At 40.7% G+C, this 22969-nt stretch overlaps 1 protein-coding gene across 1 annotated transcript in view; it reads right to left on the bottom strand.

Annotated features, from left to right (window-relative positions):
- Nucleotides 1–7314: 7314 nt before the first annotated feature.
- The window catches only part of C6H14orf132 (chromosome 6 C14orf132 homolog), a 39462-nt gene continuing 23807 nt past the window's right edge, over nt 7315–22969 (bottom strand). The window contains exon 2 of the mRNA XM_074908609.1: nt 7315–11227. Coding sequence (XP_074764710.1) covers nt 11003–11227 — 225 coding nt within the window. The 3' untranslated portion in view covers nt 7315–11002. The remainder of the gene's footprint in view (nt 11228–22969) is intronic.

The raw sequence follows: 22969 nt of genomic DNA, 5'->3' as shown, positions 1-22969 counted from the left end.
GAATGGATTTTTTTTCCAAAATTACCTGAAGAATAGGAATTCTACATTGCGATTGGAAAACGGAAAAAATAAGGTTTCATCTAGAGTACCCTACAATCAGAAGTCAGACAACTGGGACAACTTTAAGAATTCGATCCTACATATCCTTGAATTAGAAAGGAAACAGGAAGGTAAGGAATATTCTTACAAGGTCAAAGTTTGAGTTTGACTTTAGTAGACTCCAGTCAAGATGTACTTCAGAAGATGGGACCCACCTGAAGAAAAATCAAATCAGTAAATCTCAAGCAGAAATTACAAAGGAAGGTTGCACAGAGGATAGAAACTGCCTCAGCTAAGAGAAATTGGTGTGCCTATATAAACTATTTATAAAAAAAAAAACAAAAACAAAAAAAACCAAAAAAAACACAAACACAAAAAAAACCCAAACAAAAGCATGAAGCTTTCAAAGTAATTAATTGGTATTTTGATTTACCAGAAGGTGAAGGAAATATGTCCTTTACTTCCTTTGCATCAGCTGTTATCACAGAGGACTTTGAGGAGTATTTACTCAGTCTTTTCAAGTAACAAATATTGCCAGACATCAAAAGATTTTGGGTATTAGCACAGAATATGAAATGAAAGAGTAGACAGATTTTAAAAAAAATAAGTGCCCATGTGGTTGGAAGAGCTGCTGAAAAAACAAAATTCTCTGGTTAAAATTGTTAGCTACACTGGAGGCTCAGGGAGTAATAAATCACTTTACCTATCCTTTAAGGAGTCACTGGGGAAATTCACAGCCCAGTAAACCTTGTTTCTGTACTCAACATCTGCAGGCATAAAACCTTTGTAATTCAACCAGAAATGACAAGAAAAAAATCTCCATAAAAGGAGCATCCTTCTTGCCTCTAATGAGCAAGGATTATTGGAATATGTAAAGGAAATGTGGGAGTCAGTTGAACTCATTTATTCAGAATAAGAGGCATCTTTATAAACTGTAATACAAATTTTGTGTTATTTACTTATCTCAAAATAGACTTTACAACAAACAGCATTAATTAGCTCAAAATAAAATCTTTATAGGGAGCAGCATGAGCTGACTCGTGCTGGCAGGTGCAGGAAGAGGTGAGCTGCCCGGCCCCGCGTTGGTGTGATACCCATGGTCAGGGCTGAGTCACAGTGCCAGTACCTGCACTGCACCCGAGCTGGCAATTTCATCGTGAGTGTTGTCAGCCTTTCAGAAACACTGCAGCATCTCATAAGAATTCAAAGCAAAAGGCAAGCTGCTGTTTGATTCCAATGTCTCTGTTATGGCAGCAGGCGATGAAATGGATAGCAGGCTGTTTATAGAGGTGCTGCAACAACCCCCATATAAGATGCATGTATGCTGCAGTTAACGCAGTGGTCACTCTATCATTCCAAATTGTTTGAATTAATTATTCTTTATCCTAACAAAATCTGTAACATAGCATTAAACAAAACAAAATACATTAGTCAAATTCTACAGTGGACAGGCTCTCTTGGACTAAAAGACTAACGTTCATTGTTAGCTTCACTACGAAACAATTTGTGTTAGCAGACATTAGCATCTAGTTTATGTAGATAATGCTGTGTAATAAAATAGTGCAAACAATTTCAGTTGGTTTTATTAGTCTGAACACACATAGCTAAATCTTTAAATGTCTGTTCAACAGAACATTCTCTTCCATTTCTAAATTATACTCATTTCTAATTATTATGCAGAATTTAGAAATGAACAGAATTGAGATCTGTAAGATTCCATAGCTGTAATAGAAAAGTGAATTATAATTAGATATTACTGTAGTGTAGTAATTGCACTACCTTACATTCTGATGGGTAAACTCTGGAATATCTTGTGTTGCTAGATTGATAAAGATTGGGACTAGAAGAAAAAATGTATTTGATTTTTTTTAATTCATTTTTAAATGGATTTTTGTCAGACTTGCTATTGGGATTCGCATATGCATCTTTGTGATGTTCTGAGTTTGCTTCATTCAAAGGTAAGTCAAATTTTTATTTAAAATTGTGCATAAGCCAATTCTTCTTGCCACTATTTGCCTTTATGAAGCTTGCTGAACGTCCTACAGTGAGGTTTCCTCTTGAGTCCCCAAGCTCGAGGGACTCAAGACCCTCCTTGAGTCCCCAAAAGCCCTTGGAATGGCTGCCCTAGGACAGGAGTTTGGGGCCACAGTCACAAAAACATCCACACTGCACCACAGGACAGGGTAGTTGTGCTAAACTGAAGAGAGAACTGGAAGAGGACTCATGGTATAAGGGCTTCTGAGCTTACATTTGAAGAAGTTGAGACATCTTTTTTTGACCCCAAGATGTGTTGAGGCACTTCTTGGACCTTAAGAGTGGGTGAATCCATTTCTGTAGAAATAGCCAGTGTTTTCTTTATGCCATGTATGGAATAGATGGTTTCCCAAGGCTGACAAATAATGCAGATTTGTAATTGCAAAAAATTATTCATGTCAGTGTGTTACTGGAGGTAATAGCTAAATAACTGAAATTACAGACGTCTAAATTTTCTCAAGTAAATTGAGAATAAAATGAAAAATCACACACTGCCATCAGTTTGAAGAACTTTATTCGAAAACACAACTTCTATCTGATATTAACAAAACTTGTAATTTTCACCATAGTAAAAGAATGAACTAGTACTAAGTACACACATAGCGAAAGCAGTCAATAACTGGAAAAGAATATAACAAGAGCTTAAAAGAATACATTTCTGTTAACTGAACTTGCTAATTGCAGTAAACTTAGAGAAAACAGAGGGCATTTTAAAAGTTGTTTTTCTCTTTACAGATAGAGATCCACATTTCAAGAACAATGATTACAATTTTCTTTAAACGAACCCATATATTACAAAAACAATACAGAGAAGCCCTGCAAACCTGTTAGTGTAAAAAACAGGGTAGCAGAGATAAAGCACAACAGAATTAAATTACCAAGGATTATGAAGAAAAATAACAGTGCATACTAAAGGGCTCCTGTAAAGTTGTTTTACACGAGCTGAAGGATGTAATTTCCTTATAACTGTGATTTTGTGTGAAGTACAGATGCTTTCAGATGAGTCACTATTTATCTTATTTTGGAAAAAAACCCCAATAATTAGCAATATTTGAGATGAGACAGCTGAAAAACAAATGTTATAGGCTACCTCACAAAGCTAGCTACTGGATTTATTTACATTAGTTTAAAATTTTACTGAGGCCTTGCATTCCACTTCTTCCAAAGTTCATAACTTCAGAACTGAAAGAGATATTAGTTAGAGAAAGAACAAATATTTCTCAAGTTAGGTGCTCAGACAATAGAAAAAATAGTGCAACTGTTTGCTACATTATATACCCTTCCAGGATATCTATCAAAATATTCAGACTTGGTTTTTATTACCTTCTCATTTAAAAAAATACAGCAATCTGCTTTCTTTCTTTCGATTAGGAAATTATGGACATCTTTACATATATTTAAAATAAAACCCCAGCAACCCAGAGCTAGTTTTGCAAGTTGATCTATTGAAGCAGATGTCAGTGTAGAAGAAGTATTATTAATCCAGTTGACTCCAGGTGGAGGCAAAGGTCCCTCTGGATAGAGCAGCTTGCAGGCTCGGGATCCTTATGAAGGCAGTAACTGAAAACAGTTTTAAGCCTAGATCTGTAAACAGCTTAATCTTATTCCCTCATTAGTGGGACTGAACTGCACAGGAAACGTGGAGTCACCTTAATGACTGCAGCTCAGGAAGCTCCCAAAACAATACCAGAACAAACAGGGACTTGTGGAGGAGGCTGTTCAGCAGTCTTGGTGGTGGCCAAGGAATACACCTCTTTTTGGTCACAAGATTTAGAAATGTGCAATCTGGCTACACCACCTTGGCCGTGCATGTGAGAACTGCAGGTGTGACTAGATTACCCAAGGCATAGCACACTGTGGTTGTTTTTCTTCACTAAATTAGGCTAGGGGTTAATGGCCTTGACCCTACAATAACTTACACAGAGCTTTTCAAGTCCCCTGTGTATGGCACTTCCACTTCCCTTACCCTACCCCAAGTGCATTACCACTGATTCTGATTTGCTAAGAATAACAAGGGACTTTGGGCTGAGGAAAGCTCAGCAAATGCTGACTGCAGAACAGTGCAGTATATTTATAAAATCTGAATTTCTAAAAGGTTGCGTGGATAACAATACAGTTACCAAGCTTCATGTCCGCACCTTACTCTTCTGCTTGATTAACATCTCCCTACAGGAAGAGACCTTGTGTCACTGATCCTTGAACTCACTGTGGTAAGTTCTTACATACCACTGGCCTTACTGGCAGTGAAGGTCAATAAGGTGGTTAAGAAGGGCTGAAGAACATTTCTGGCTTCCACATGCTTGCATGTTCTGATACCAGGGAATTGAAAGAATAGAGAGAAGACAAGGGAAGAACTCAAATGAAGGCATAGAGACATGTGGTGATGACAAGGGGTTTAAAGGGTTGGGTGCAAGTCCACATCAGGGTACTTTGGGGAGGACTGAGGAATGATGCAGCCTAAAGATCAGGTAGTGACTTTTGAGACATTCTTGAGAAGTGACCTGTCTCTGTTCTCAGTCTTTTTAAAGTCTGTGTAATAGTAAGATCCCCTTTGAGACATACTGGCATAAAGCTGTAGATTAAAATGAGGTGATGCTACTGTACAGATGATACTTGACTCATTAACATTCCATCCTTAAGAAACCTAAGTGGTTTTTGCTTTTGCAGGGAAACTAAGCAGAGCTTTGGAAAGTAAATCTTGCATGTATTCTACCAACACAGGAAGCTTTTCAAGTATTTTCTACTACTGAAAAATACTTTCACCAGCAGTCTGCATAGGAAAGATAGAATGGGTGGCATTAATGCTCTCAAAGACTTCCCAAAAAGATGGAGACACGATTTGTGCTCATATGAAAGGGCTTTTGCCTCTGTACCAACAGATCAAGTCTGCCTATGACACTCAGGCAAACCTGCCTTCAGAGGCATGTCACTGAGATGATTAGATATGTGACAAATTTGTGTTCTCAAGGTTGTCTCTTTTTCAGTTCCTGGCTGTGTTGCTGTAATTCCCAAAACAGGTTACGGCAAAATCAGGTTTGGTCATGTTAACTCATTGCAAATACTCTGGTATAGGCTGGAATGAGATAAAATTGCTATGCATTTTGTTCTGCAAAGGTGTATATTCCCCTGGAGTCTTCTGGGTAGACAATTAGACACTTTCTTCCCTCTTTGTGCCTGAAGGGCTAAAAACTAAAATGGGACATGGCTGGTCCCTAGCTGTTAGGAGCTCTCTATACATCCAGAGAACAGTATAGTGATGACTTAACTTTCACTGCTCTGAGTTGGAAACACAAGATAAAAGGCAAAGAGGGGTTGTACGAGAAAACACAAAGACTTAGTGCCAGATCAAGGCCAGTAGGAGACTTCAAAGCCTCAGGGTGTTTTGATTTCTTTAGAATGTTCCAAGATTGCGGCAAAGGACTAACTGTTAAAGTATCTCTATTTCTACCTTATGGGTGGTGGACCAATGTATCGATGACAGTATACCTAGCAGAATATTGATCTCTGGCTTTCCTGTGAATGGAATAAATGCACTTGTTTCACTGAGGATTAGCAAGATGTAAAATGAGGAGGGACATGCTGTGCCTGAGGGCTAGTTCACTTAAACTCAGCTCAGGCTGTGTGTCCAGGAAGCCAGCAGGGTTCAGAGGGGCAGAGCAGGAGTTAATGAAGCGCTCAGCTCTGCCTGTCAGAACCCTGATGTCTGGCATTATCACCAGGGACCTGACTGCCCTTTTTTTTTCTGCACATTAACCAGATGAAATCCAATTCTCCAGAGCTCCAAATGCTCCAAAAGCACAGAAGCATTTTGATCTGGGATTTTGATTTTTGGCCTATTTCTCTCAATTATGGAAGTCATCCTTAAAATTAATAGTTTTTCAGATTCTGCACTGTGATTAGACACAGGAAACCCAGTAAAATTACATGGATAAATGGACAAAGCTATGCAAAGTTAATAACTCTCAGGAGCCTGCAGAGAACATGAAGGAGGATATTAACAACTGGAATTTTTTGATAATAGCAAAACAAAAGCTTCCAATGATAGACAAAATATGTAACAACCTATAGACTAAGGACTTCTGTTTTCATTTGATTCCAGACACAAATGCACATTTTCCCTTTATCTTCAAATGGATGTACAGGATAAGACTATAATGGCTGGCTGCTTCTATTCACTCTTGATTTGGGACTTGTTATTACAGGCTGCTCAGCAGTTCGGTGGGATGCTGATGGCCCTCAAGTCCCATTGCAAACAAGGATTCTGGAGAGGGGATCTCATTACTTCTGAAGTATCTATCAGCTCACTTGCTCACTCAAATGGCTAAATACATTATTTGTAGCAAATGAGTCTGCTACTGTTGTTGCATCAGTTTAAAAATCTGTTGTTCAGTTTTGCAAGTTTGTTGATACAGAAATACATCCTCCTCCCTCATTTTATTTTAGGAGGATGCTAATGCTGTAGACAAGCACAGACTCCTAGCCCTGCAGATAAAAATATAACAGGAGTAGCTGTGTGGGTTTCCCTACCACATTTTCTAATCTAATGAGCCTTTGCACCCACCTTCACAACTGTTCACCCTTTAGTCTTGCTGCTGTGATGGCTACACAGCTGCTGTGTTGAGCTGCTGGCTGCTTAGAGCAAAAAATTAATATCTTAAGAGACAGTTCCATTATTTTGACATGTTGCTATTGATCCCTAAAGGCCATGGCTAGAAGAGACACTTTAGAGCATTCAGTTTGGCTACTTGCTTTCGATGGCTCATTATTTAATAAGCCATCGTCAAAATAATATTTCATAGAGCACACAGTATTGCATCTTGTGTTTGCACAATGATGTTTACAACATAGCTAGGGGTCTAACACTGTATATAGGGTGTTTTGGTTTGTCTACTACAGAGCAAACTAATCAGGACCTTGTAACTTAACCTGTGCCAGATGCTTTTATTTAAAGCACAATCTTCTATAAGGCGAATCCTGCTCTCATGCTGATGCATAAAGTGCTCAGCAAAGCAGAGCCCTCTTCTGCTTTTAGAGAAGAGCTTCAGAGAACAGCTCTGGGGAATGTGTTTGGGCTTCCTTGTCACCCCTCAGTGAGCAACAGACCGTTATCCAACTGCCCAGCTCTAAGGAAAGGAGAAGCTACAGTGCTCCAAGTCAAGCTGTGTTGACAGTTCAGGGTATAACATACACCCCCTTCAAGAAGTGGTAACGCATTTCCAGGTTCCAACCGTGTCCTGGGCTGCAGGTCAAGGGAGGGGTTTCTCCCCCTCAACTCTGCTCTCGTGAGACCCACCCGGGGTGCTGTGTCCAGCTCTGGGGCCCCAAGTATAAGAAGGACATTGACCTGCTTGAGCAGAGGAGGGCCACAAAGACATCAGGAGCCTGAAGCACCTCCTTTATGAGGACAGGCTGAGAGAGTTGGAGTTGTTCAACGTGGAGAAGAGAAGGATCTGGGGAGACCTTATAGCAGTACTCCAGTACATAAAAGGGGCTACGGGAAAGCTGGGGAGGGACTCTTTATCAGGGAGTGTAGTGATAGGATGAGGGATAACAGTTTGAAACTGAAAGAGGGAAGATTTAGACTAGAGAGAAGGAAGAAATTCTTCACTGTGAGGGTGGTGAGACACTGCAACAGGTTTCCCAGAGAAGTTGTGGCTGCCCCCTCCCTGGCAGTGTTCCAGGCCAGGTTGGACGGGGCTTTGGGCAACCTGGTCTAGTGGAAAGTGTCCCTGCCTATGGCAGGGGTGTTGGAACGAGATAATCTTTAAGGTCCCTTCCAACTCAAACCATTCTATGATTCACAGGACCACACCTATGAAGCCATTTATCCACTTCTCCACTCCCCTCTGTGACTTCTCTGAACTTAACAGTGGTGAATTTAAACCTTCTCTAACCTCCCAGAAGATGGAAGTTGTTGTAGTGGATGAAGCCAGAACACAACATCCGGAAACATACTGTGCACATTACCATCAGAGTTTGAACCAGCTCTGCTCACTGTGATTTAGGGATCTTTAATCACCTGACAATATTCTGCACAGACTGTTGCATGCAGTATTCTTGCATCTGCAACCTAAAGCTACTTTTTCTCAACAGAAAAGCTACACAGTTAGTGTGCAGTTTAACTGCGAGACAGGAAATGCCTGCACTTGCTGCCTGCACCCAGTTTGCCATGCCACCCATGTCAAGCCAATTACTTTAATTAAAGTACTGTCTGGTCCTTCTTCACAACTCAGCCTGTAATGATGAAAATATGTATGAGAATGATCTGGACAATTATTGTTTTCCAACGCTCCTGCTATTACTATCAGTTTCACATGAAAGTAGGGCAATTTCTTTGGGAAAAGCAACACAAAAGTGTCACTCGGTTTCATTAGCAGAGTGGTGGTTCTTTGCTGTTCCTGCTCTAATGCTCTTCATGGGTGAAGAATTTAGTCCAGTGCTTGGTAGAGAGATGCAAACATTGCTAATTGAACTAAGAGTAATATTCTAGGAAATTTAAACAAAGTACTCCACCGACAAATTCATTAAGCAGTAATGGGCGAGTACTATAGTGTCAAACTGGTTGTAATCATGGTGGAAATGTTTTGCATTTCACACAAAAACAGTGCTTGCAAGATCTGGCCTAACTAAGCCTACAGAAACACTAAAGAAAAGTCCATGAGTAATTGATACAATTACAAAGTCAACAGAGTATCAGGAAATGGTTGGGGACAGTACATCACATTAAGCAACATTTACATGGATCCTATTATACATGTTTGTACATCACATCTTATCCTGCTTAATTCTGCACTGGAAACTTCTCTGCAGCCTTCCAACCTCACTCAACAGTTTGCTTTCTGCTCAGTGAGAATAAGGAGGAGTGTAAGAACAGGAGAAGTACACAATTTATGCAGCTCCCCTGTTTTTTATTATCCTCTGCCTACGAAGGAACAAATAGCTATCTTAGGACAGTGAAAATCATCATTTTTCTATCATTCTTAAGACTACAGCTATTTTATTACATAGAATTTGCTTTCTCTCCTGCTGATCTTCCAGAACTGGGCTTCTCAAACTTTTTTCCCAGCACAGATCTTGTCTGTCCTCAACCATCTTCACAAAATTCTTCTTCCAAACAGGGAAATAACTACACACACAGAAGCTCAGTTCCTCAAGTGAGTTGTCATTGTTTTTCTCATCCTCAAAGTAACTTAGGGTTTTTTCTCTCCCCTGCTAGCTCTGTTTGCACCCTTCCCAGCTTTAAATGCCAGTTCATAGACAAGGAAAAAAAAAATATTCAGTGACTGAGGGGTTATGCTGCTTTGATTCAAGTAACTGTCCACCAGCCCTGCAGGAAAATGTTTTTGAAGAGAAAAGATAATCCAAACCTCTCTGTACATTCAGCAGCTTAGTCCAGCCTCAAGCTCAGTGGCAGGCAAGTGTCAAAAACAGTCTCTGTGCCTACAGAGAAGGCTTTCTGGAATTAGGGTAGTAGCTGTATGAGACAGAAAACCTATACAGTACATGCAGAGAGAGGAAGAATTTGTCTGCTGCTCTCAAAGTGCAGATATTTTACGTATTTGTGTTTATTTTTTAAGGGGGAAGAGGGAGATTTCCAAGAGAGGTGATTTTTTTTTTCTTCCCTCAAGATTTTACAATCTCTGAAACAAGGAAGGCTACAGTTTATTTTGAAAAAATACAGCTCTTGAAAAGGAACTGCTCATGGGAACAATGAAGTGAAAATGTTGTCCCTCAACAGAACAAATCTAAATGATCATCAGAGTTGTTACCTAAAGCAAGCTATATGAAAATCACTTCCAGGAGCCTCATCAGAGCACAGAGACATATTAATACTGAAATATAAGCGCTTGCATATCTGTCATTTGCTACCTTTTTTGTGCTGCTTCTACCCCAGGCCATACCTGACTCTTGCATTCTCTTATGAACACAGAAGTGTCCAATATTTCAATGTTATTTTCCTCATAGACATCATTTGCTGTTAATTGGCCTTCATAATTTCCCCATATTCTTTTGATACACCCATAAACTTATGAAAGTACATGACCACTGTGGGAAGTCTGGATTACAGTGAAATGAGCTGAAAAGCATGGAATTTGGCCTTTGTTTCCTGGAAGGGACACACCTACAAACCACTGCAATCCTGTACCTCTGGACAGAAATGGGAGCTTTTGCTGCTGCTCTGTTTAACATGTCCTCCTCTGGAGTGCAGAGGGTGTGCAGATCAGCCACGCCTTGCAATAGCTGTGCCTCCTCCTGAAAACAGCAGATAGGTTTAGCATCAACTCATAGACTATCAGATCCAGTAATTGATACTGGAAGGCAAGTGTTAGAATGGATCTGCCTGTCTTGGCTTTAAGACTCATGATGTTGAACACAGCCCAGCAGTGTATGCACGTGCTGAAGACTCACACATGACGAACTTGTTCTTCATCAAAACTGAGCCAGTGCTGGCCATTTAGTCCCTCTGGAAAACTAAGATGTCCAGCAAACATTACAGAACAATTTCATACAACATTATAGCACAGTAAAAAATGCACAAAAAAGCTGACAAAATTCAGAAGAGCTGCTAGAAAAATCTAACCAGTAGAAAATAAGCACTTTCTATATAAATCTCACTTTCTCCTTGTATTTACTATATCCATGTTGGTCTCTCTTTTATTACATTTCTATACAAAACTGGTATTGGCTCTTTTCTCAATTAAAGCTCTCACCTTCATAAAATTTTCAATTGCATCCAAACTTTCTGATTCAAGATTCAAGATGATTGACTTGCATTTAATTTCCACAACTGTGGCAGCACTTAATCAACAAAGTCCCTACGTATATGTATTTATATAGATATACATGTATATACACACAAATACATACATACACATAACAAATACTGTTGCAGTTATCCTCTCTTCCAGTGTTTGGAGTGACAGTCATCCTAGAAAGTGAAGGCATACACCACTCCCACAACCACAATATTTCCAATTGTCGCTATTATTGCAATCCATAGCAATATGGCATCATTTGAAGAACGGGATGTCTCCTCTGGTGGATTCTGCATGGAAGAAGCTGCATGGACGTTGGCTGATGAGTTAAACAAGGAGTACTCTGTACTAAAGTCCTCATTGGGTGAGTCCATAAAGGCTCCTCCCATAACAGGAAGCTGTGAAGAAAGATATGGCAAAATTAGACTGAAGGCAAATACCTGTATTTGCTTGTCTCAAAGTCATTACAAAAGACTAAGGTGGAGAAATTTTTGGAAGATAACGGTCACATGGTTCTTGATACTGAAATGAATAATTCTCTCCGGTTTGCCTCTGTATAAAGAATTATTGTTCAGTGTTCCTCTCTGGCTTGCCACTGCAGAGAGAGCTATTGTTCAGCAAATTCTTTAACTAGAGATAAGGTGTGAAGTTGAAACCTCAAGTAGGAGGTCCATGGCTCGTGCCTTTCACGTGTGCTTCTTACGTTGTACCAATGAAATATGAATTACACCATGTGGACAGTAGCTTAGAACCAATCAGTTTGTTTCACTTCATGTGATCGCTCTCTAACAGTACATAAGATGCTCTGCATTTAATAAAATTGGATTAAGCTTGCAAACCATATTGATGTTATTCTTGATACCCGGGCTTTATCCTTCGACAGAATAACCACTAGCAAACCCGCAAAACTGCTCAGATTTCAGGTACGTGGTGCTAACCTGTTAGGAATACCACAGGCACACAGTTTACAGTATCACTTCCATTTCTGTTAGAATCAATATTATTGTGAAAAACCTATGTTTATTACATGGAATATACATAAGATCTAACATGCAGACTCCAAGTCAATCTAAGTACTTATACGCATTTAGAAAGAAGAGATACAGCTATCCACAAAGCACTCACGTACCATCAGATAATCACTCAATAACTAAAAGTCCCAGAGGACTACAGTAGGTAAGTAGACTAAACCCATGGCTTTACTGGGGAAAAAAAACAGCCTAGAGCTCTATGTCCAAATCTCTGCCAGCCTGACCAGAAAGGAGAAATTCCTTCATTGTGTTGATGACTGGTCTGATCTTGAGCAATGAGTAGAACTTAGACATCAGTGCATGCTCCCTACACTCTGCCTTCAGATCTGGCAGAACTCCAGTGCTTCAAGAAAAGCTGAAAAAAGTCCAGGAATGTTCTCCTTAAAGAAACACCTGTACTGCAACACCAACCAACTTTTCCTTCTCCACAATGCTTTCCAGGCTGCTGCTGTCACCTTCCAACTTTTAGACATAATTACAATCTCCTCTTTTTACATGCTACTTGTAAGTGCTTTTGGTATTATTATTCTTCACCTTTCTCAACCAGGATTACAGCTGAAACCCTCTGGTTCTGTAATACGATAAAAATTCTTCCTGCTGTTATACTAGTAGTAGTACTGTTATAACGTCAACAGTCCTGTTGAAGTCACCATGGCCTATGAATAAGAGAGTAACCATCCTTCTTTTCATTCAGCCACATCACAGAAGGCTGCTATACCATCAGCCCTAAATTACCCTGCGCAGTACTCACTGGGCTGAAAAATCAATCTCTTTTAACACCCTCTCCTTCAACTCCCACATCCCATTTTGAGTCTCCCAGTAACGTCTCCCTTTGGTACCAAAGTACACCTGCCTGACTGTGTGCAGCTGTGCTATGGAGGCTGCTAAACAGGACAGAATCTGAGGATAAGCCACCCCTCCCTGCCACAGTGGTGGCTGTAATCTAAAAATTAGAGCAAAGAATTTGAGAAACTTGAGAATAAAAAAACTTTTTTAGCTTGCAGTCCATAACATTTTACAGAGCTATAAAAGACAGATTCTCTTTCAAAGCTGACTGCTGAACAAATTTCATCTGTACTAGAAAATATCGTGTCACATTCAACGCAAAACGAAGAATGATGAAAGACAACAAGTATATCATACTACCTAATACACATTAAATAAAATTATCTTTGCCATTAAATATGATTAGACAAAATCAGTTTGCAAGAAACCAAACAGGAAATTGCAAAAGTCAAGTTTGATACATTGTCCCTGCATCAAACAGTTTTGTTGCCAGTTTCAACACAGGGTGCCTTAAAGAGAGGAAAAGCTTCCATTTCACAAGCAGCCCAGCTTGATGTTTTGAATCCAGTTACACACCAGCCTTTTTTGTCTTGAGATTTGATAAGGAAAACACTGCTTGGTTAAATCAGGATTTCTTTTATGTAGAGAGTGCCACAAAAGGCAATTCTGAGTTCAAACTAAGTGTACTTATGTAGGGATGCTGCCATTTAACAGCTATGGAGACACTAATTAAAGATCTTTGCAGCAAATGACAGGCATACATTTACCATACTGACAGCAAAATGTTTAATCTGAGGTGCTTGCCTCATTAGCAAACCATTTTAAGGGTATCAGCATTTAGGATCACCAATTCTGCAAATCTCTCAACTGGAACAATCATCCAAAATAGAAGTACATATATATGCATGTGCCCAAGACAGTGGGAGGTTATGAGCCCTGTTCTAGTGAGTGATACCTGGGTTTTGGGCCACACATTCTGTGCCCTCAGTAAGTTATTTGACATGACAAGCTGCCACCCCGTTAATCCACCTGGTGCTGTCACAGAGGCAGGGAGTATTCATTGTAGCAGCACAGCTACACACCACACTGCAGATGATGTCAGATCTGAATCTCCTTGTACTGTCTAAAGCTTAAACAAGCTGTTTGCACCGTGTGAGGGGAACACATGGTAAAACAGCTCATCTGAATCTCTGAAAGGCCTGCAGTGACCTGATACAAAGCACTGACATTCAGCACCTGGCACAGGCTCTTTCCGTAAAACTGACTTCCAGTTTTTCTCTTTGTAGGTCAGTAGCACTTCACCACAAATCTGGAAATAAATCTTACTGCAAATTTCCTGTTTGCAGAAATCATCTCTTACTAAATGTGTATCCCCCTGCTTCTCACTGCTAAAATGGCTTCACATAAGAGCCCAGGAATGGCCATATGTTGTCAGACAGAAAGTCCAGCTCCCTTGTGTGATAGCTCCAGCAGTGGCCATAAATAGATGCTTAAGAAAGAGTAAGAGCACAAGAGGACAAGCATGTCAGATACTACCTCTTAACAACTCACAGCCTCCAACTGTTTTCAGCAAGCCAGATGCTATTGCTATGGGTTTAATAATGCCCAAAGAATTTTGCTACCATGAACTTGTCCAGTCTCCCCCTGAGCTCATCTAAAGCTGAGCATCCTTCTCGTTTCGGCCTCTTACTGCCACGTAACAGTCAGGGTTGCCCAGTGATTAGGGCCACATAAATCGTCCCTGGGAGATATGCCTGTCTCTCCACTGGAGAGAGGGAAGTATAGATGATTAATATCAACTAGCAATCTATCTTTTTCGTAGATTAACTTTAGTGAGATGTCTCATCCTCAGTCTTGATGTCTTTGTTCTCCCAAAAGGTACAGTATCTTCCTTCCCTCTGCAGTCTTATTTATTATTATACATTAAAGGCTGTGAGACATCCAGACCCAACATTAATGGAACTTGTGAAGTGCCTGTGATAAACAGTAGGCTGAGGATAGAAAGCCTGCAGTGCATTCTGTGCTTGCTCTATTTGTCTGTGACTCTACAAAGCAAATATATGCCAATTTACATCAGCCAAAAACTTCAACCATGTCACTGCCATTATAGTGACCTGCAGTCTGTTTTAGCCTCAGAGGGTTTTTAGAGTTCAGGCAAAGCTGTGCAGATCCTGTGCCACCCTCCCCAGGAGCACTGGGCAAAGAGGCCAGAGCAAAGGGTTAACTGGGAAATGCAACAGCCAGGGACATGGCAGGAGCAGATGGAGGGGGGGAATGCTGTAGAACTGTTTGGAAATTAAACTCTTTTCCTAGTGACTATCTCGATATTGTTAAGTAGCACTAAATAGTACGTCACTTGCTAAATGGCTTCTGGGACTGGCAAAGAAAGAATTCAAATCATTAAATATCAACAGGAAGAAAAGCAAACAGCAAGATGTCAAGTGGTAATGAGAACACCCACTGCGCTGAATACCTCCTACTGACATCCAAGAGGATGCTTTAGGGTCACGAGAAGGAGAACAAGGCTCCTGAACTGTTGTTAAGAGATACACTTTTCCGTTAGCAGAAAAATCCTATTCTATAACCAAAATGATTCACATGACAGAAAAACAACATGTCAGGTACCAGTCACTGATACTCTAAAGATGAACGCTTTCTTAAGCAGCAGCATATAAAATCCATGATTTAGCAGTAACATTGCTCCAATTCTTTGAGAATCAGGTGTCTGTCACTTTTTCAGTCAGCTAGAGAAATGTAATACTTAGTTCCTGCTACCTTATTGGGAACCCAGGCTTGGCATATAGTTCTGAAAGCATAGTTGAATCTTCTAGTAGCCATTTTCCAGAAATTAGGAAACCTCAGCAGCAGCTTCAACAGCTATGCTGTATCTTAGCCTTGGCCTCACTACACACCGCTCTGGGACTGGGATGCTGAGAGGGTGAAATGTCACCCCAGCTCAGATGTTGTTTTGTAAAATCCCTCTCGTTACTTCAGAATATCTAATTTTTCAGTGTTTCTTTTTGGTTTAATTTTAGATTGGATATTTTTCCATGATCACATATGCTGAACACATAAAGTGAAACTATTATTTCCTCTGCCCTGGCAGCATTGATCACTGCAGTGAATATTTGTGCCTGAAAACCTTCTAGCTGCAATCACAAATCAATCTAAGACAGTTGCTGAAGATGGCAGCAATATGCAGGTTAGCAAAAGCATCTTAACTACATTTTCATCCTTAAACTCTTTTAAAATAAACATTTTGCACTAAAAAGATACCCCACATGACCAATATTCTTCCCACACCCTAATTACAGAATCACAGAATCATCTAGGTTGGAAAAGACATTGAAACTCATCTAATCCAAACATTAACTTCACACTGACAGTTCCCAACTACACCAGATCCCTCAGCGGTATGTCAACCTGACGCTTAAACACCTCCAGGGATGGGGACTCCACCACCTCCCTGGGCAGCCCATTCCAACGCCTAACGACCCCTTCTGGAAAGAAATGTTTCCTAATATCCAGTCTAAACCTTCCCTGGCACAACTTGAGGCCATTCCCTCTTGTCCTATTTCTTGTTACTTGGTTAAAGAGACTCATCCCCAGCTCTCTGCACCCTCCTTTCAGGGAGCTGTAGAGGGCGATGAGGTCTCCCCTCAGCCTCCTCTTCTCCAGACTAAACACCCCCAGTTCCCTCAGCCGCTCCTCGTACGACCTGTGCTCCAGACCCTGCACCAGCTCCGTTGCCCTTCTCTGGACACGCTCGAGTCATTCAATGTCCTTTTTGTAGTGAGGGGCCCAAAACTGAACACAGGAATCGAGGGGCGGCCTCACCAGTGCCGAGTACAGGGGTCAGATCCCTTCCCTGTCCCTGCTGGCCACGCTATTGCTGACACAAGCCAGGATGCCATTGGCCTGCTTGGCCACCTGGGCACACTGCTGGCTCCTGTTCAGCCGGCTGTCAATCAACCCCCCCAGGTCCCTCTCTGACTGGCAGCTCTCCAGCCACTCCTCCCCAAACCTGTAGCGCTGCTGGGGGTTGTTGTGGCCCAAGGGCAGCCCCCGGCATTTGGCCTTATGGAAACTCCTCCAGTTGGCCTCAGCCCATGGCTCCAGCCTGTCCAGGTCTCTCTGCAGAGCCTCCCTACCCTCGAGCAGATCAACACTCCCACCCAACTGGGTGTCATCTGCAAACTGACTGAGGGTGCCCTCGATACCCTCCTCTAGATCATCAATAAAGATGTTAAACAGGAGTGGCCCCAAAAACCAGCCCTGGGGGACACCACTCGTGACCAGCTGCCAGCAGGATTTAACTCCATTCACCACAACTCTTTGGGCCTGGCCATCCAGCTGGTTTTTTACCCAGCAAAGCGTGTGCCCATCCAAGCCATGAGGACCCAGTTTTGCCAGGAGAATGCTGTGGGAAATGGTGTCAGAGGCCTTGCTAAAGTCAAGGTAGACAAAATCCACAGATTTCCCTCATCGAATAAGCAGGTCACCCTGTTGTAGAAGGAGATTAGGTTTGTCAAGCAGGACCTGCCTTTCATAAACCCATGTTGGCTGGGCCTGATCATCTGGTTGTTCCCACATGTGCTGTATGATGGTACTCAGGATGAGCTGCTCCGTCAGCTTCCTGGGCACCGAAATCAAGCTGACAGGCCTATAATTTCCCAGATCATCCTTCCGACCCTTCTTATATATGGGCGTTACATTGGCCAATTTCCAATCTGTTGGGACCTCCCCGGTCAGCCAGGACTGCTGGTAAATGATGGAAACTGGCTTGGCGAGCACCCCAGCCAGCTCCTTCAGCACCCTCAGGTGTATCCCTTCCAGTCCCACAGACTTGTGTGTGTCTGTGTGATGCAGTAGGTCACTAGCTATCTCTCCTGGAATGAGGGGTGTGTGTGTATGTGTGTGTGTGTGTGATTCTCCCAGTCTCTGTCTTCTGGCTGAGGAGGCTGGATTCCCTCAGTACAACTAGTCTTGTTACTAAAGACTGAGGCAAAGGAGGCATTAAGCACCTCAGCCTCTTCCTCATCACTCGTTGTCATGTTTCCTCCTGCATCTAACAGGGGATGAAGGCTCTCCCTGATCTTTCTTTTGCTGTTGACATACTTTTAGAAACATTTCTTATTATCCTTGACTGCTGAAGCCAGATTAATTTCTAGCTGGGCTTTAGACCTGATTTCCGCCCTGCATAGCCTCACAGTGTCTTTGTAGTCATTGTGAGTGGAATTCGCTTGTGTCTCAAAGGATCATGCATATATATATATATATATATAGTCTCCTCATCTAAAGCATGCACTATTATGTAAATGAAGATGTCCTGGCTACTATGTAATTACTGGTAATATCTAGAGAACCAAGTTCTTCCGTCCACCATTTGCCAGAATATCACCCTACTACTTACAATGTGAAGGCTGGGTACATAGTGACAGTCAGGACACTTATTCCATGTTCGCTGAAAGTGGATTACTTTAAATGTATTAAACCCACACACAGGCAAAATTAAAGGGCACCTAAGGCAATCCTCTTTGATTTAATTAAATAGGTCTAATTCTGAAGAGGGAGGATACATGCAAATGTTTTATGCAGTTAACTTCAAATTCTCATTTTAATTAATTCGGATCCCTGCTTCACCCAGAAATCACAGTCTCAGGTTGACAAGCTTAGGAGAAACAGCTGCTTATTTTCAAAATATAATTGTCAAAATGCTCACCCTACCAGTGGCAATGGAAAATTTTCACTCTAATTTGGAAGCATCAGGATTTCACCTGTTAATTTTAATCTTGTTAAAACTTCTCTATTCTATGAATTCTATCAATCTGCTTTTCTTCCAATTCATGATATTCCTAGGACTTATGTATTACTTTCTCCACTGTTTTCCTGATTTATGCTAGGCTAGATATAATGTCTTTGTCATTTTAGATGAGATCACTGTTCAAAGTTATTCCTTATCAGCAGTATCTCAGATGCCTGAGGTTAAGAGTTTCAGCCTTGCTGTTGAATGATGCGAAGAGTTGCCTTGATCAACAGGTGTCTAGATATTCAGGAAGGAGCATCCAAAGATGTTCCAAGGTGTTGCAGCAGACACTTCAATTCTGAATTTGTTCTTGGCTGTAGAAACCAGTTTCCCTTGACTCAGGTATTCCCATGGGAAACTGAGCTCAACTAGATCTTTGTCCCTAGGCACAGCTACCCCTCAAGTGCCTTATATAAGCACATGCCTTGTGAAGGCTGGAGCACTTCTCTGTGGAAAGTTATTCTGCTGAAATCAGTGTAAATAACTGTCATGAATGTAAGTGTTTTCACCCTGATTTTTTCACTCTCATATTTCTGCACTGGTAGCATCCAAGATACCCTAATGATAAACATGCTGTGATTCCATTTCCCACAATTTACATCTGCCTAGTGCCTCCTTGAAATAGCTTTTATTATTTCAAAGAATCCTATGCTTTTAAACTATTATTCTCAACCAACTACTGTTGGATTTCATCTTCCAAGTACAGAAGACTGACAACAAACAAAAGCCTTTTTATTGCTGTCAAGTCTCAAATGGAAACAGAGAACTTTCTCATCCTATCCCTGGTCCCAAGAATTCCTCCTCACTTTCTAGCCAATGTCAGCAATGATGCATCAAGGAAAAGAAAAAGCTTTGTCAGTGTTCAACAGAAATGCAAACAACCTGTATGAAGAAGCTGCAATCTAAGTCACATATAATTTAAATTGTGAATCTGTATACTCTAAATTGGAGGGGGTGGTGAATATCATAGAAGTGTGCAGGGCAATCAAGCAGATGTGCTTTAAACTATCTGGATATGCCAGGAACAACCATTCAAGCAGCAGCACTAGGTGACCTTCCACATAACTGATACAGCTGAGGCTAGCATCCTATTTTGACACCATGTTGGGGAAGTAGAAGGTGCCTGGGTTTCATTTACACACAGTTATAACTTTTGTGCTTCCAGGAGCACATGCACATGGAAGAAAAAACACAAATAAAGGGAACCGGAAAGGCGAGTATTTATCAATATGGACAAACTCAGTAGAAGGCTATAAAACTAACCATCAGTGTTATTACGAGTTATTCAAATCTGTTTACTATTTCCTAAACTGGCAAAACAGAGGATCTTTTCACACCATGTGTACTCATACTGGAAAACTCAGAGAACAGGAATTCCTTTAGAGGTAAGAGCAACCTGCAGAGCTGTATCAGTTTAATATTGAACATAACTCTGGAAGGGCTTCAAACACCAAGCTTCTGAGTTTAAACTCTTTATTAATATGTGAGAAGAAAGAGGTCCTGATTATCCCTATTGGAGGGTTTCTTGCACAACCTTCTGATATTTGTGACATTGATAACTTCAAAGCCAAACTAATGGATTTAACTGGACTTACATGGTCTCCTGCTCAGATCCAGGCTGGCAACTCCCTTCTGGTGTCAAGTTCCTCTATTGCAAAAAAACCCCAACCAAACCCAAACCAAAAAAAAGACACACACACAAAAAAAAAAAAAAACAACCAAAAAAAAAAAAACCAAAAAACAACAAAACAAAAAAAGAACAATCTGAGGGAACAGAAAGGAACACTGCCTGAGGCATAATGTTTTAAGGTCCCAAGGGATAGCATTGCTCTAAACACACAAGGTGCTATCACTGGCTGGAAGCAAGCACACAGCTACATGGTATCAGTGAAAGTTTTGGTTCTTCTTAAGCAGAGAGTTAGTGGCTATCCACGTGCCAGAGGATAAAGAGGAAAAGAAGAGTAACACGAGCTGGTTGTAATGGCACTTCATATCTGCAAGAGAAAGTGCATTCCCACCATAAATGAAAAAGTCAAATAATGAGGTGGAAGTGGAAAACCATAGAGCGGAGCTCAAAGGCAGGTGTACAGGAAAAAATTGAAAGAAGCCTAATCCCATTTCTCAAAGTGAAAAAGAGCTGCACAAGCCCTTCTTCCACCATGATCTTTGCAGCCATGTTAATCTCTGACAAAATGTCGATGTCGCATTATCAATTTACTGTTGTGGCCAAGGTATCCTGGTAGCAGAGAAAGGGGCTGACCATATTCTTTTGATTTTCCTTCTGCTGCTTCTCCCTTAGTCTAACAAGATGCTTAGGCTATTCCCAGGGGGAAAGGATGGGAATTGGCAGCCATTCACAGTAATGGAAGGAACGACACAATTTCAAAACTAGAACTAGTTTCAGATTAAAATTGTTTAAATCACTAGACTTTAGGCATGGGCAAAAGTAGTGATTTTGCAAATCCTTCAGTACTCAGTAATCCGGATGCCTCTCACAAACACTAAAAGAATTTCAACGGGCAGGTGTTAGGGGCTAGACCTAAAAGGATGTGACATTCTGGACATCATCTTATTCCTCTAGAAAAAAAATAATTACATACAAATTCCTCTATATTGCATATGCTATGCTGACCACTGTTCAAACCAAAACCCAGTAGCAATCAAAAAATCTTGCATGCTATCTCCAATCCCTGCTACACAGCCCATGAAAAATTAATTGGCTGAGGTTTAACTAAACCACACTAACAGCCATAATACAGCTTAGCTCTATTTCATCAGAGAAATTACTTACTATTCCATGCAGACTCAAAAGCTTTCAATCTATATATCTGATGTATTTTACACAATGATGGATATACTACAAAGACAAGTTGGGATAAATCTGCCCATTGAGGGAAGTAATCACTACCATTGCAGCTCTGTTGTACTTAATGGATACGATATAAATGACTCATTTTCAGCACCTTTGAGATAGCCACCTGGAATCTAGCTTCAAATACGATAACACAAGAATTAGGTCAGTGCCCCCATCATAAATCAAATCCACTGGGAAAAACTTATTCTATGATGACTTCCAAAGATAAATTCTCCCACAAAAAATACTTGCAGGCAACCAGCAGAAAGCCTCAGAAGGGAAATTAAAACAATTTAATAGTCTCAACACTTTCCATATTTTCCTTAAGTTTATATACACTATTAGATTCCCTGAAAGAACTGAGAGAGAAAACTGGTAGTAATGTATGCAATTTTATTTTGGCTATACATCATTTTCAGCCAACATTTTTTTTCGTATTTTTTTTCCTTTCCCTTTCATTCTCATTGCATTACATTTTCACAAACAAAATAGGGGGGAGGGCTGAGGTATGCTGACAGAATATTTGAGGTATATCATGTCTTATTTAAGACTATTTTTGTAAATATTTTTGCTTGCTTACTTAGCGCCTAGTTCAAGACACAAAACATGCCTAAGAGTCAACAAAAACAATGTATTCCAGTTAAGATGCACTGAAAAAGAGAAAAAGCTGACACAGTGTTAGCCCTCTTCATGTCTGGAGACCTTAAGGGTAGAGGTCAGCATGAAGGTCAAGTAAAGCATACACAGCAGCTTCTAGGAAGAAAGGAGGACTGCCAAATGTTACCCCTACTGTGTGCACTTCACTTGATAGAAGACCAACATCTGGCAGGTTGCCATAAGTCTTGATCCCACCAGGCATATCAGGCTCAACATATGGCTTGAACAACCTATAGACTGCACATACCCCTCAACTTACTCTGTAATGCTTCAGTAGTGTTTTAGACTTGAAAAATATATAATTTGCTTAAAAATTAATTCTATTCTCCTGCATTTTTGTCTCATGAATGAGCTAATCACACAATACACAAGAGAATAAAAATTAGGAAGTGAAAAAATGTTGACAATTTCCTAATTTATAGTATTTGAAGAATAGTATAAATTGTGCTATGAAAAGTTTCTTCTAACATAACTCTTTGTTGGGTACCATGAAGAGACTAAAAGCTTGACCACGTGTAAATCTTGAGTGCTTAAGAACTCAGTGTCACCAGAAAACTATTTCAACCATCTTCTAGGATTTATTGTTCCTATAGCAGAGCCCAAGGAAGAGAAGTAACATGTGTTTCTCATCCACTTCAGTGCAAAGTCAACAGGCATACTGCGAACACATTTCACAAATGGCTTAAGATAAGTCTGGATTACTTTGCTTTGAAGTAAAAGAAGAGCACCCATATGGGACATTTCACTGGCTCTTTTAGTGGGGCAGAAACCTTCATCAAAGTGTGAGAACAGCCATCATCAGAGCCAAATATCCCATATGTTCTCACAAACTCTGATTCTCACAACCTAGGTTTTGCTCATGTACTAAGACCATCAAGGGATGATTAAGTGTGGCTGAACTAGATAGCAGCTGATGACATCTTTATCATGCCAAACAAAAACAGAACAGCCAAGCCATCTGTGTTTCTGTGCTTATTTTTAAGACTGTTCAAACAGTTCAGACATT

The sequence above is a fragment of the Athene noctua genome, chromosome 6, assembly GCF_965140245.1.
Source record: "Athene noctua chromosome 6, bAthNoc1.hap1.1, whole genome shotgun sequence".
Classification (NCBI taxonomy): Eukaryota; Metazoa; Chordata; class Aves; order Strigiformes; family Strigidae; genus Athene; species Athene noctua.
This window is presented reverse-complemented; position numbering and strand designations above follow the sequence as displayed.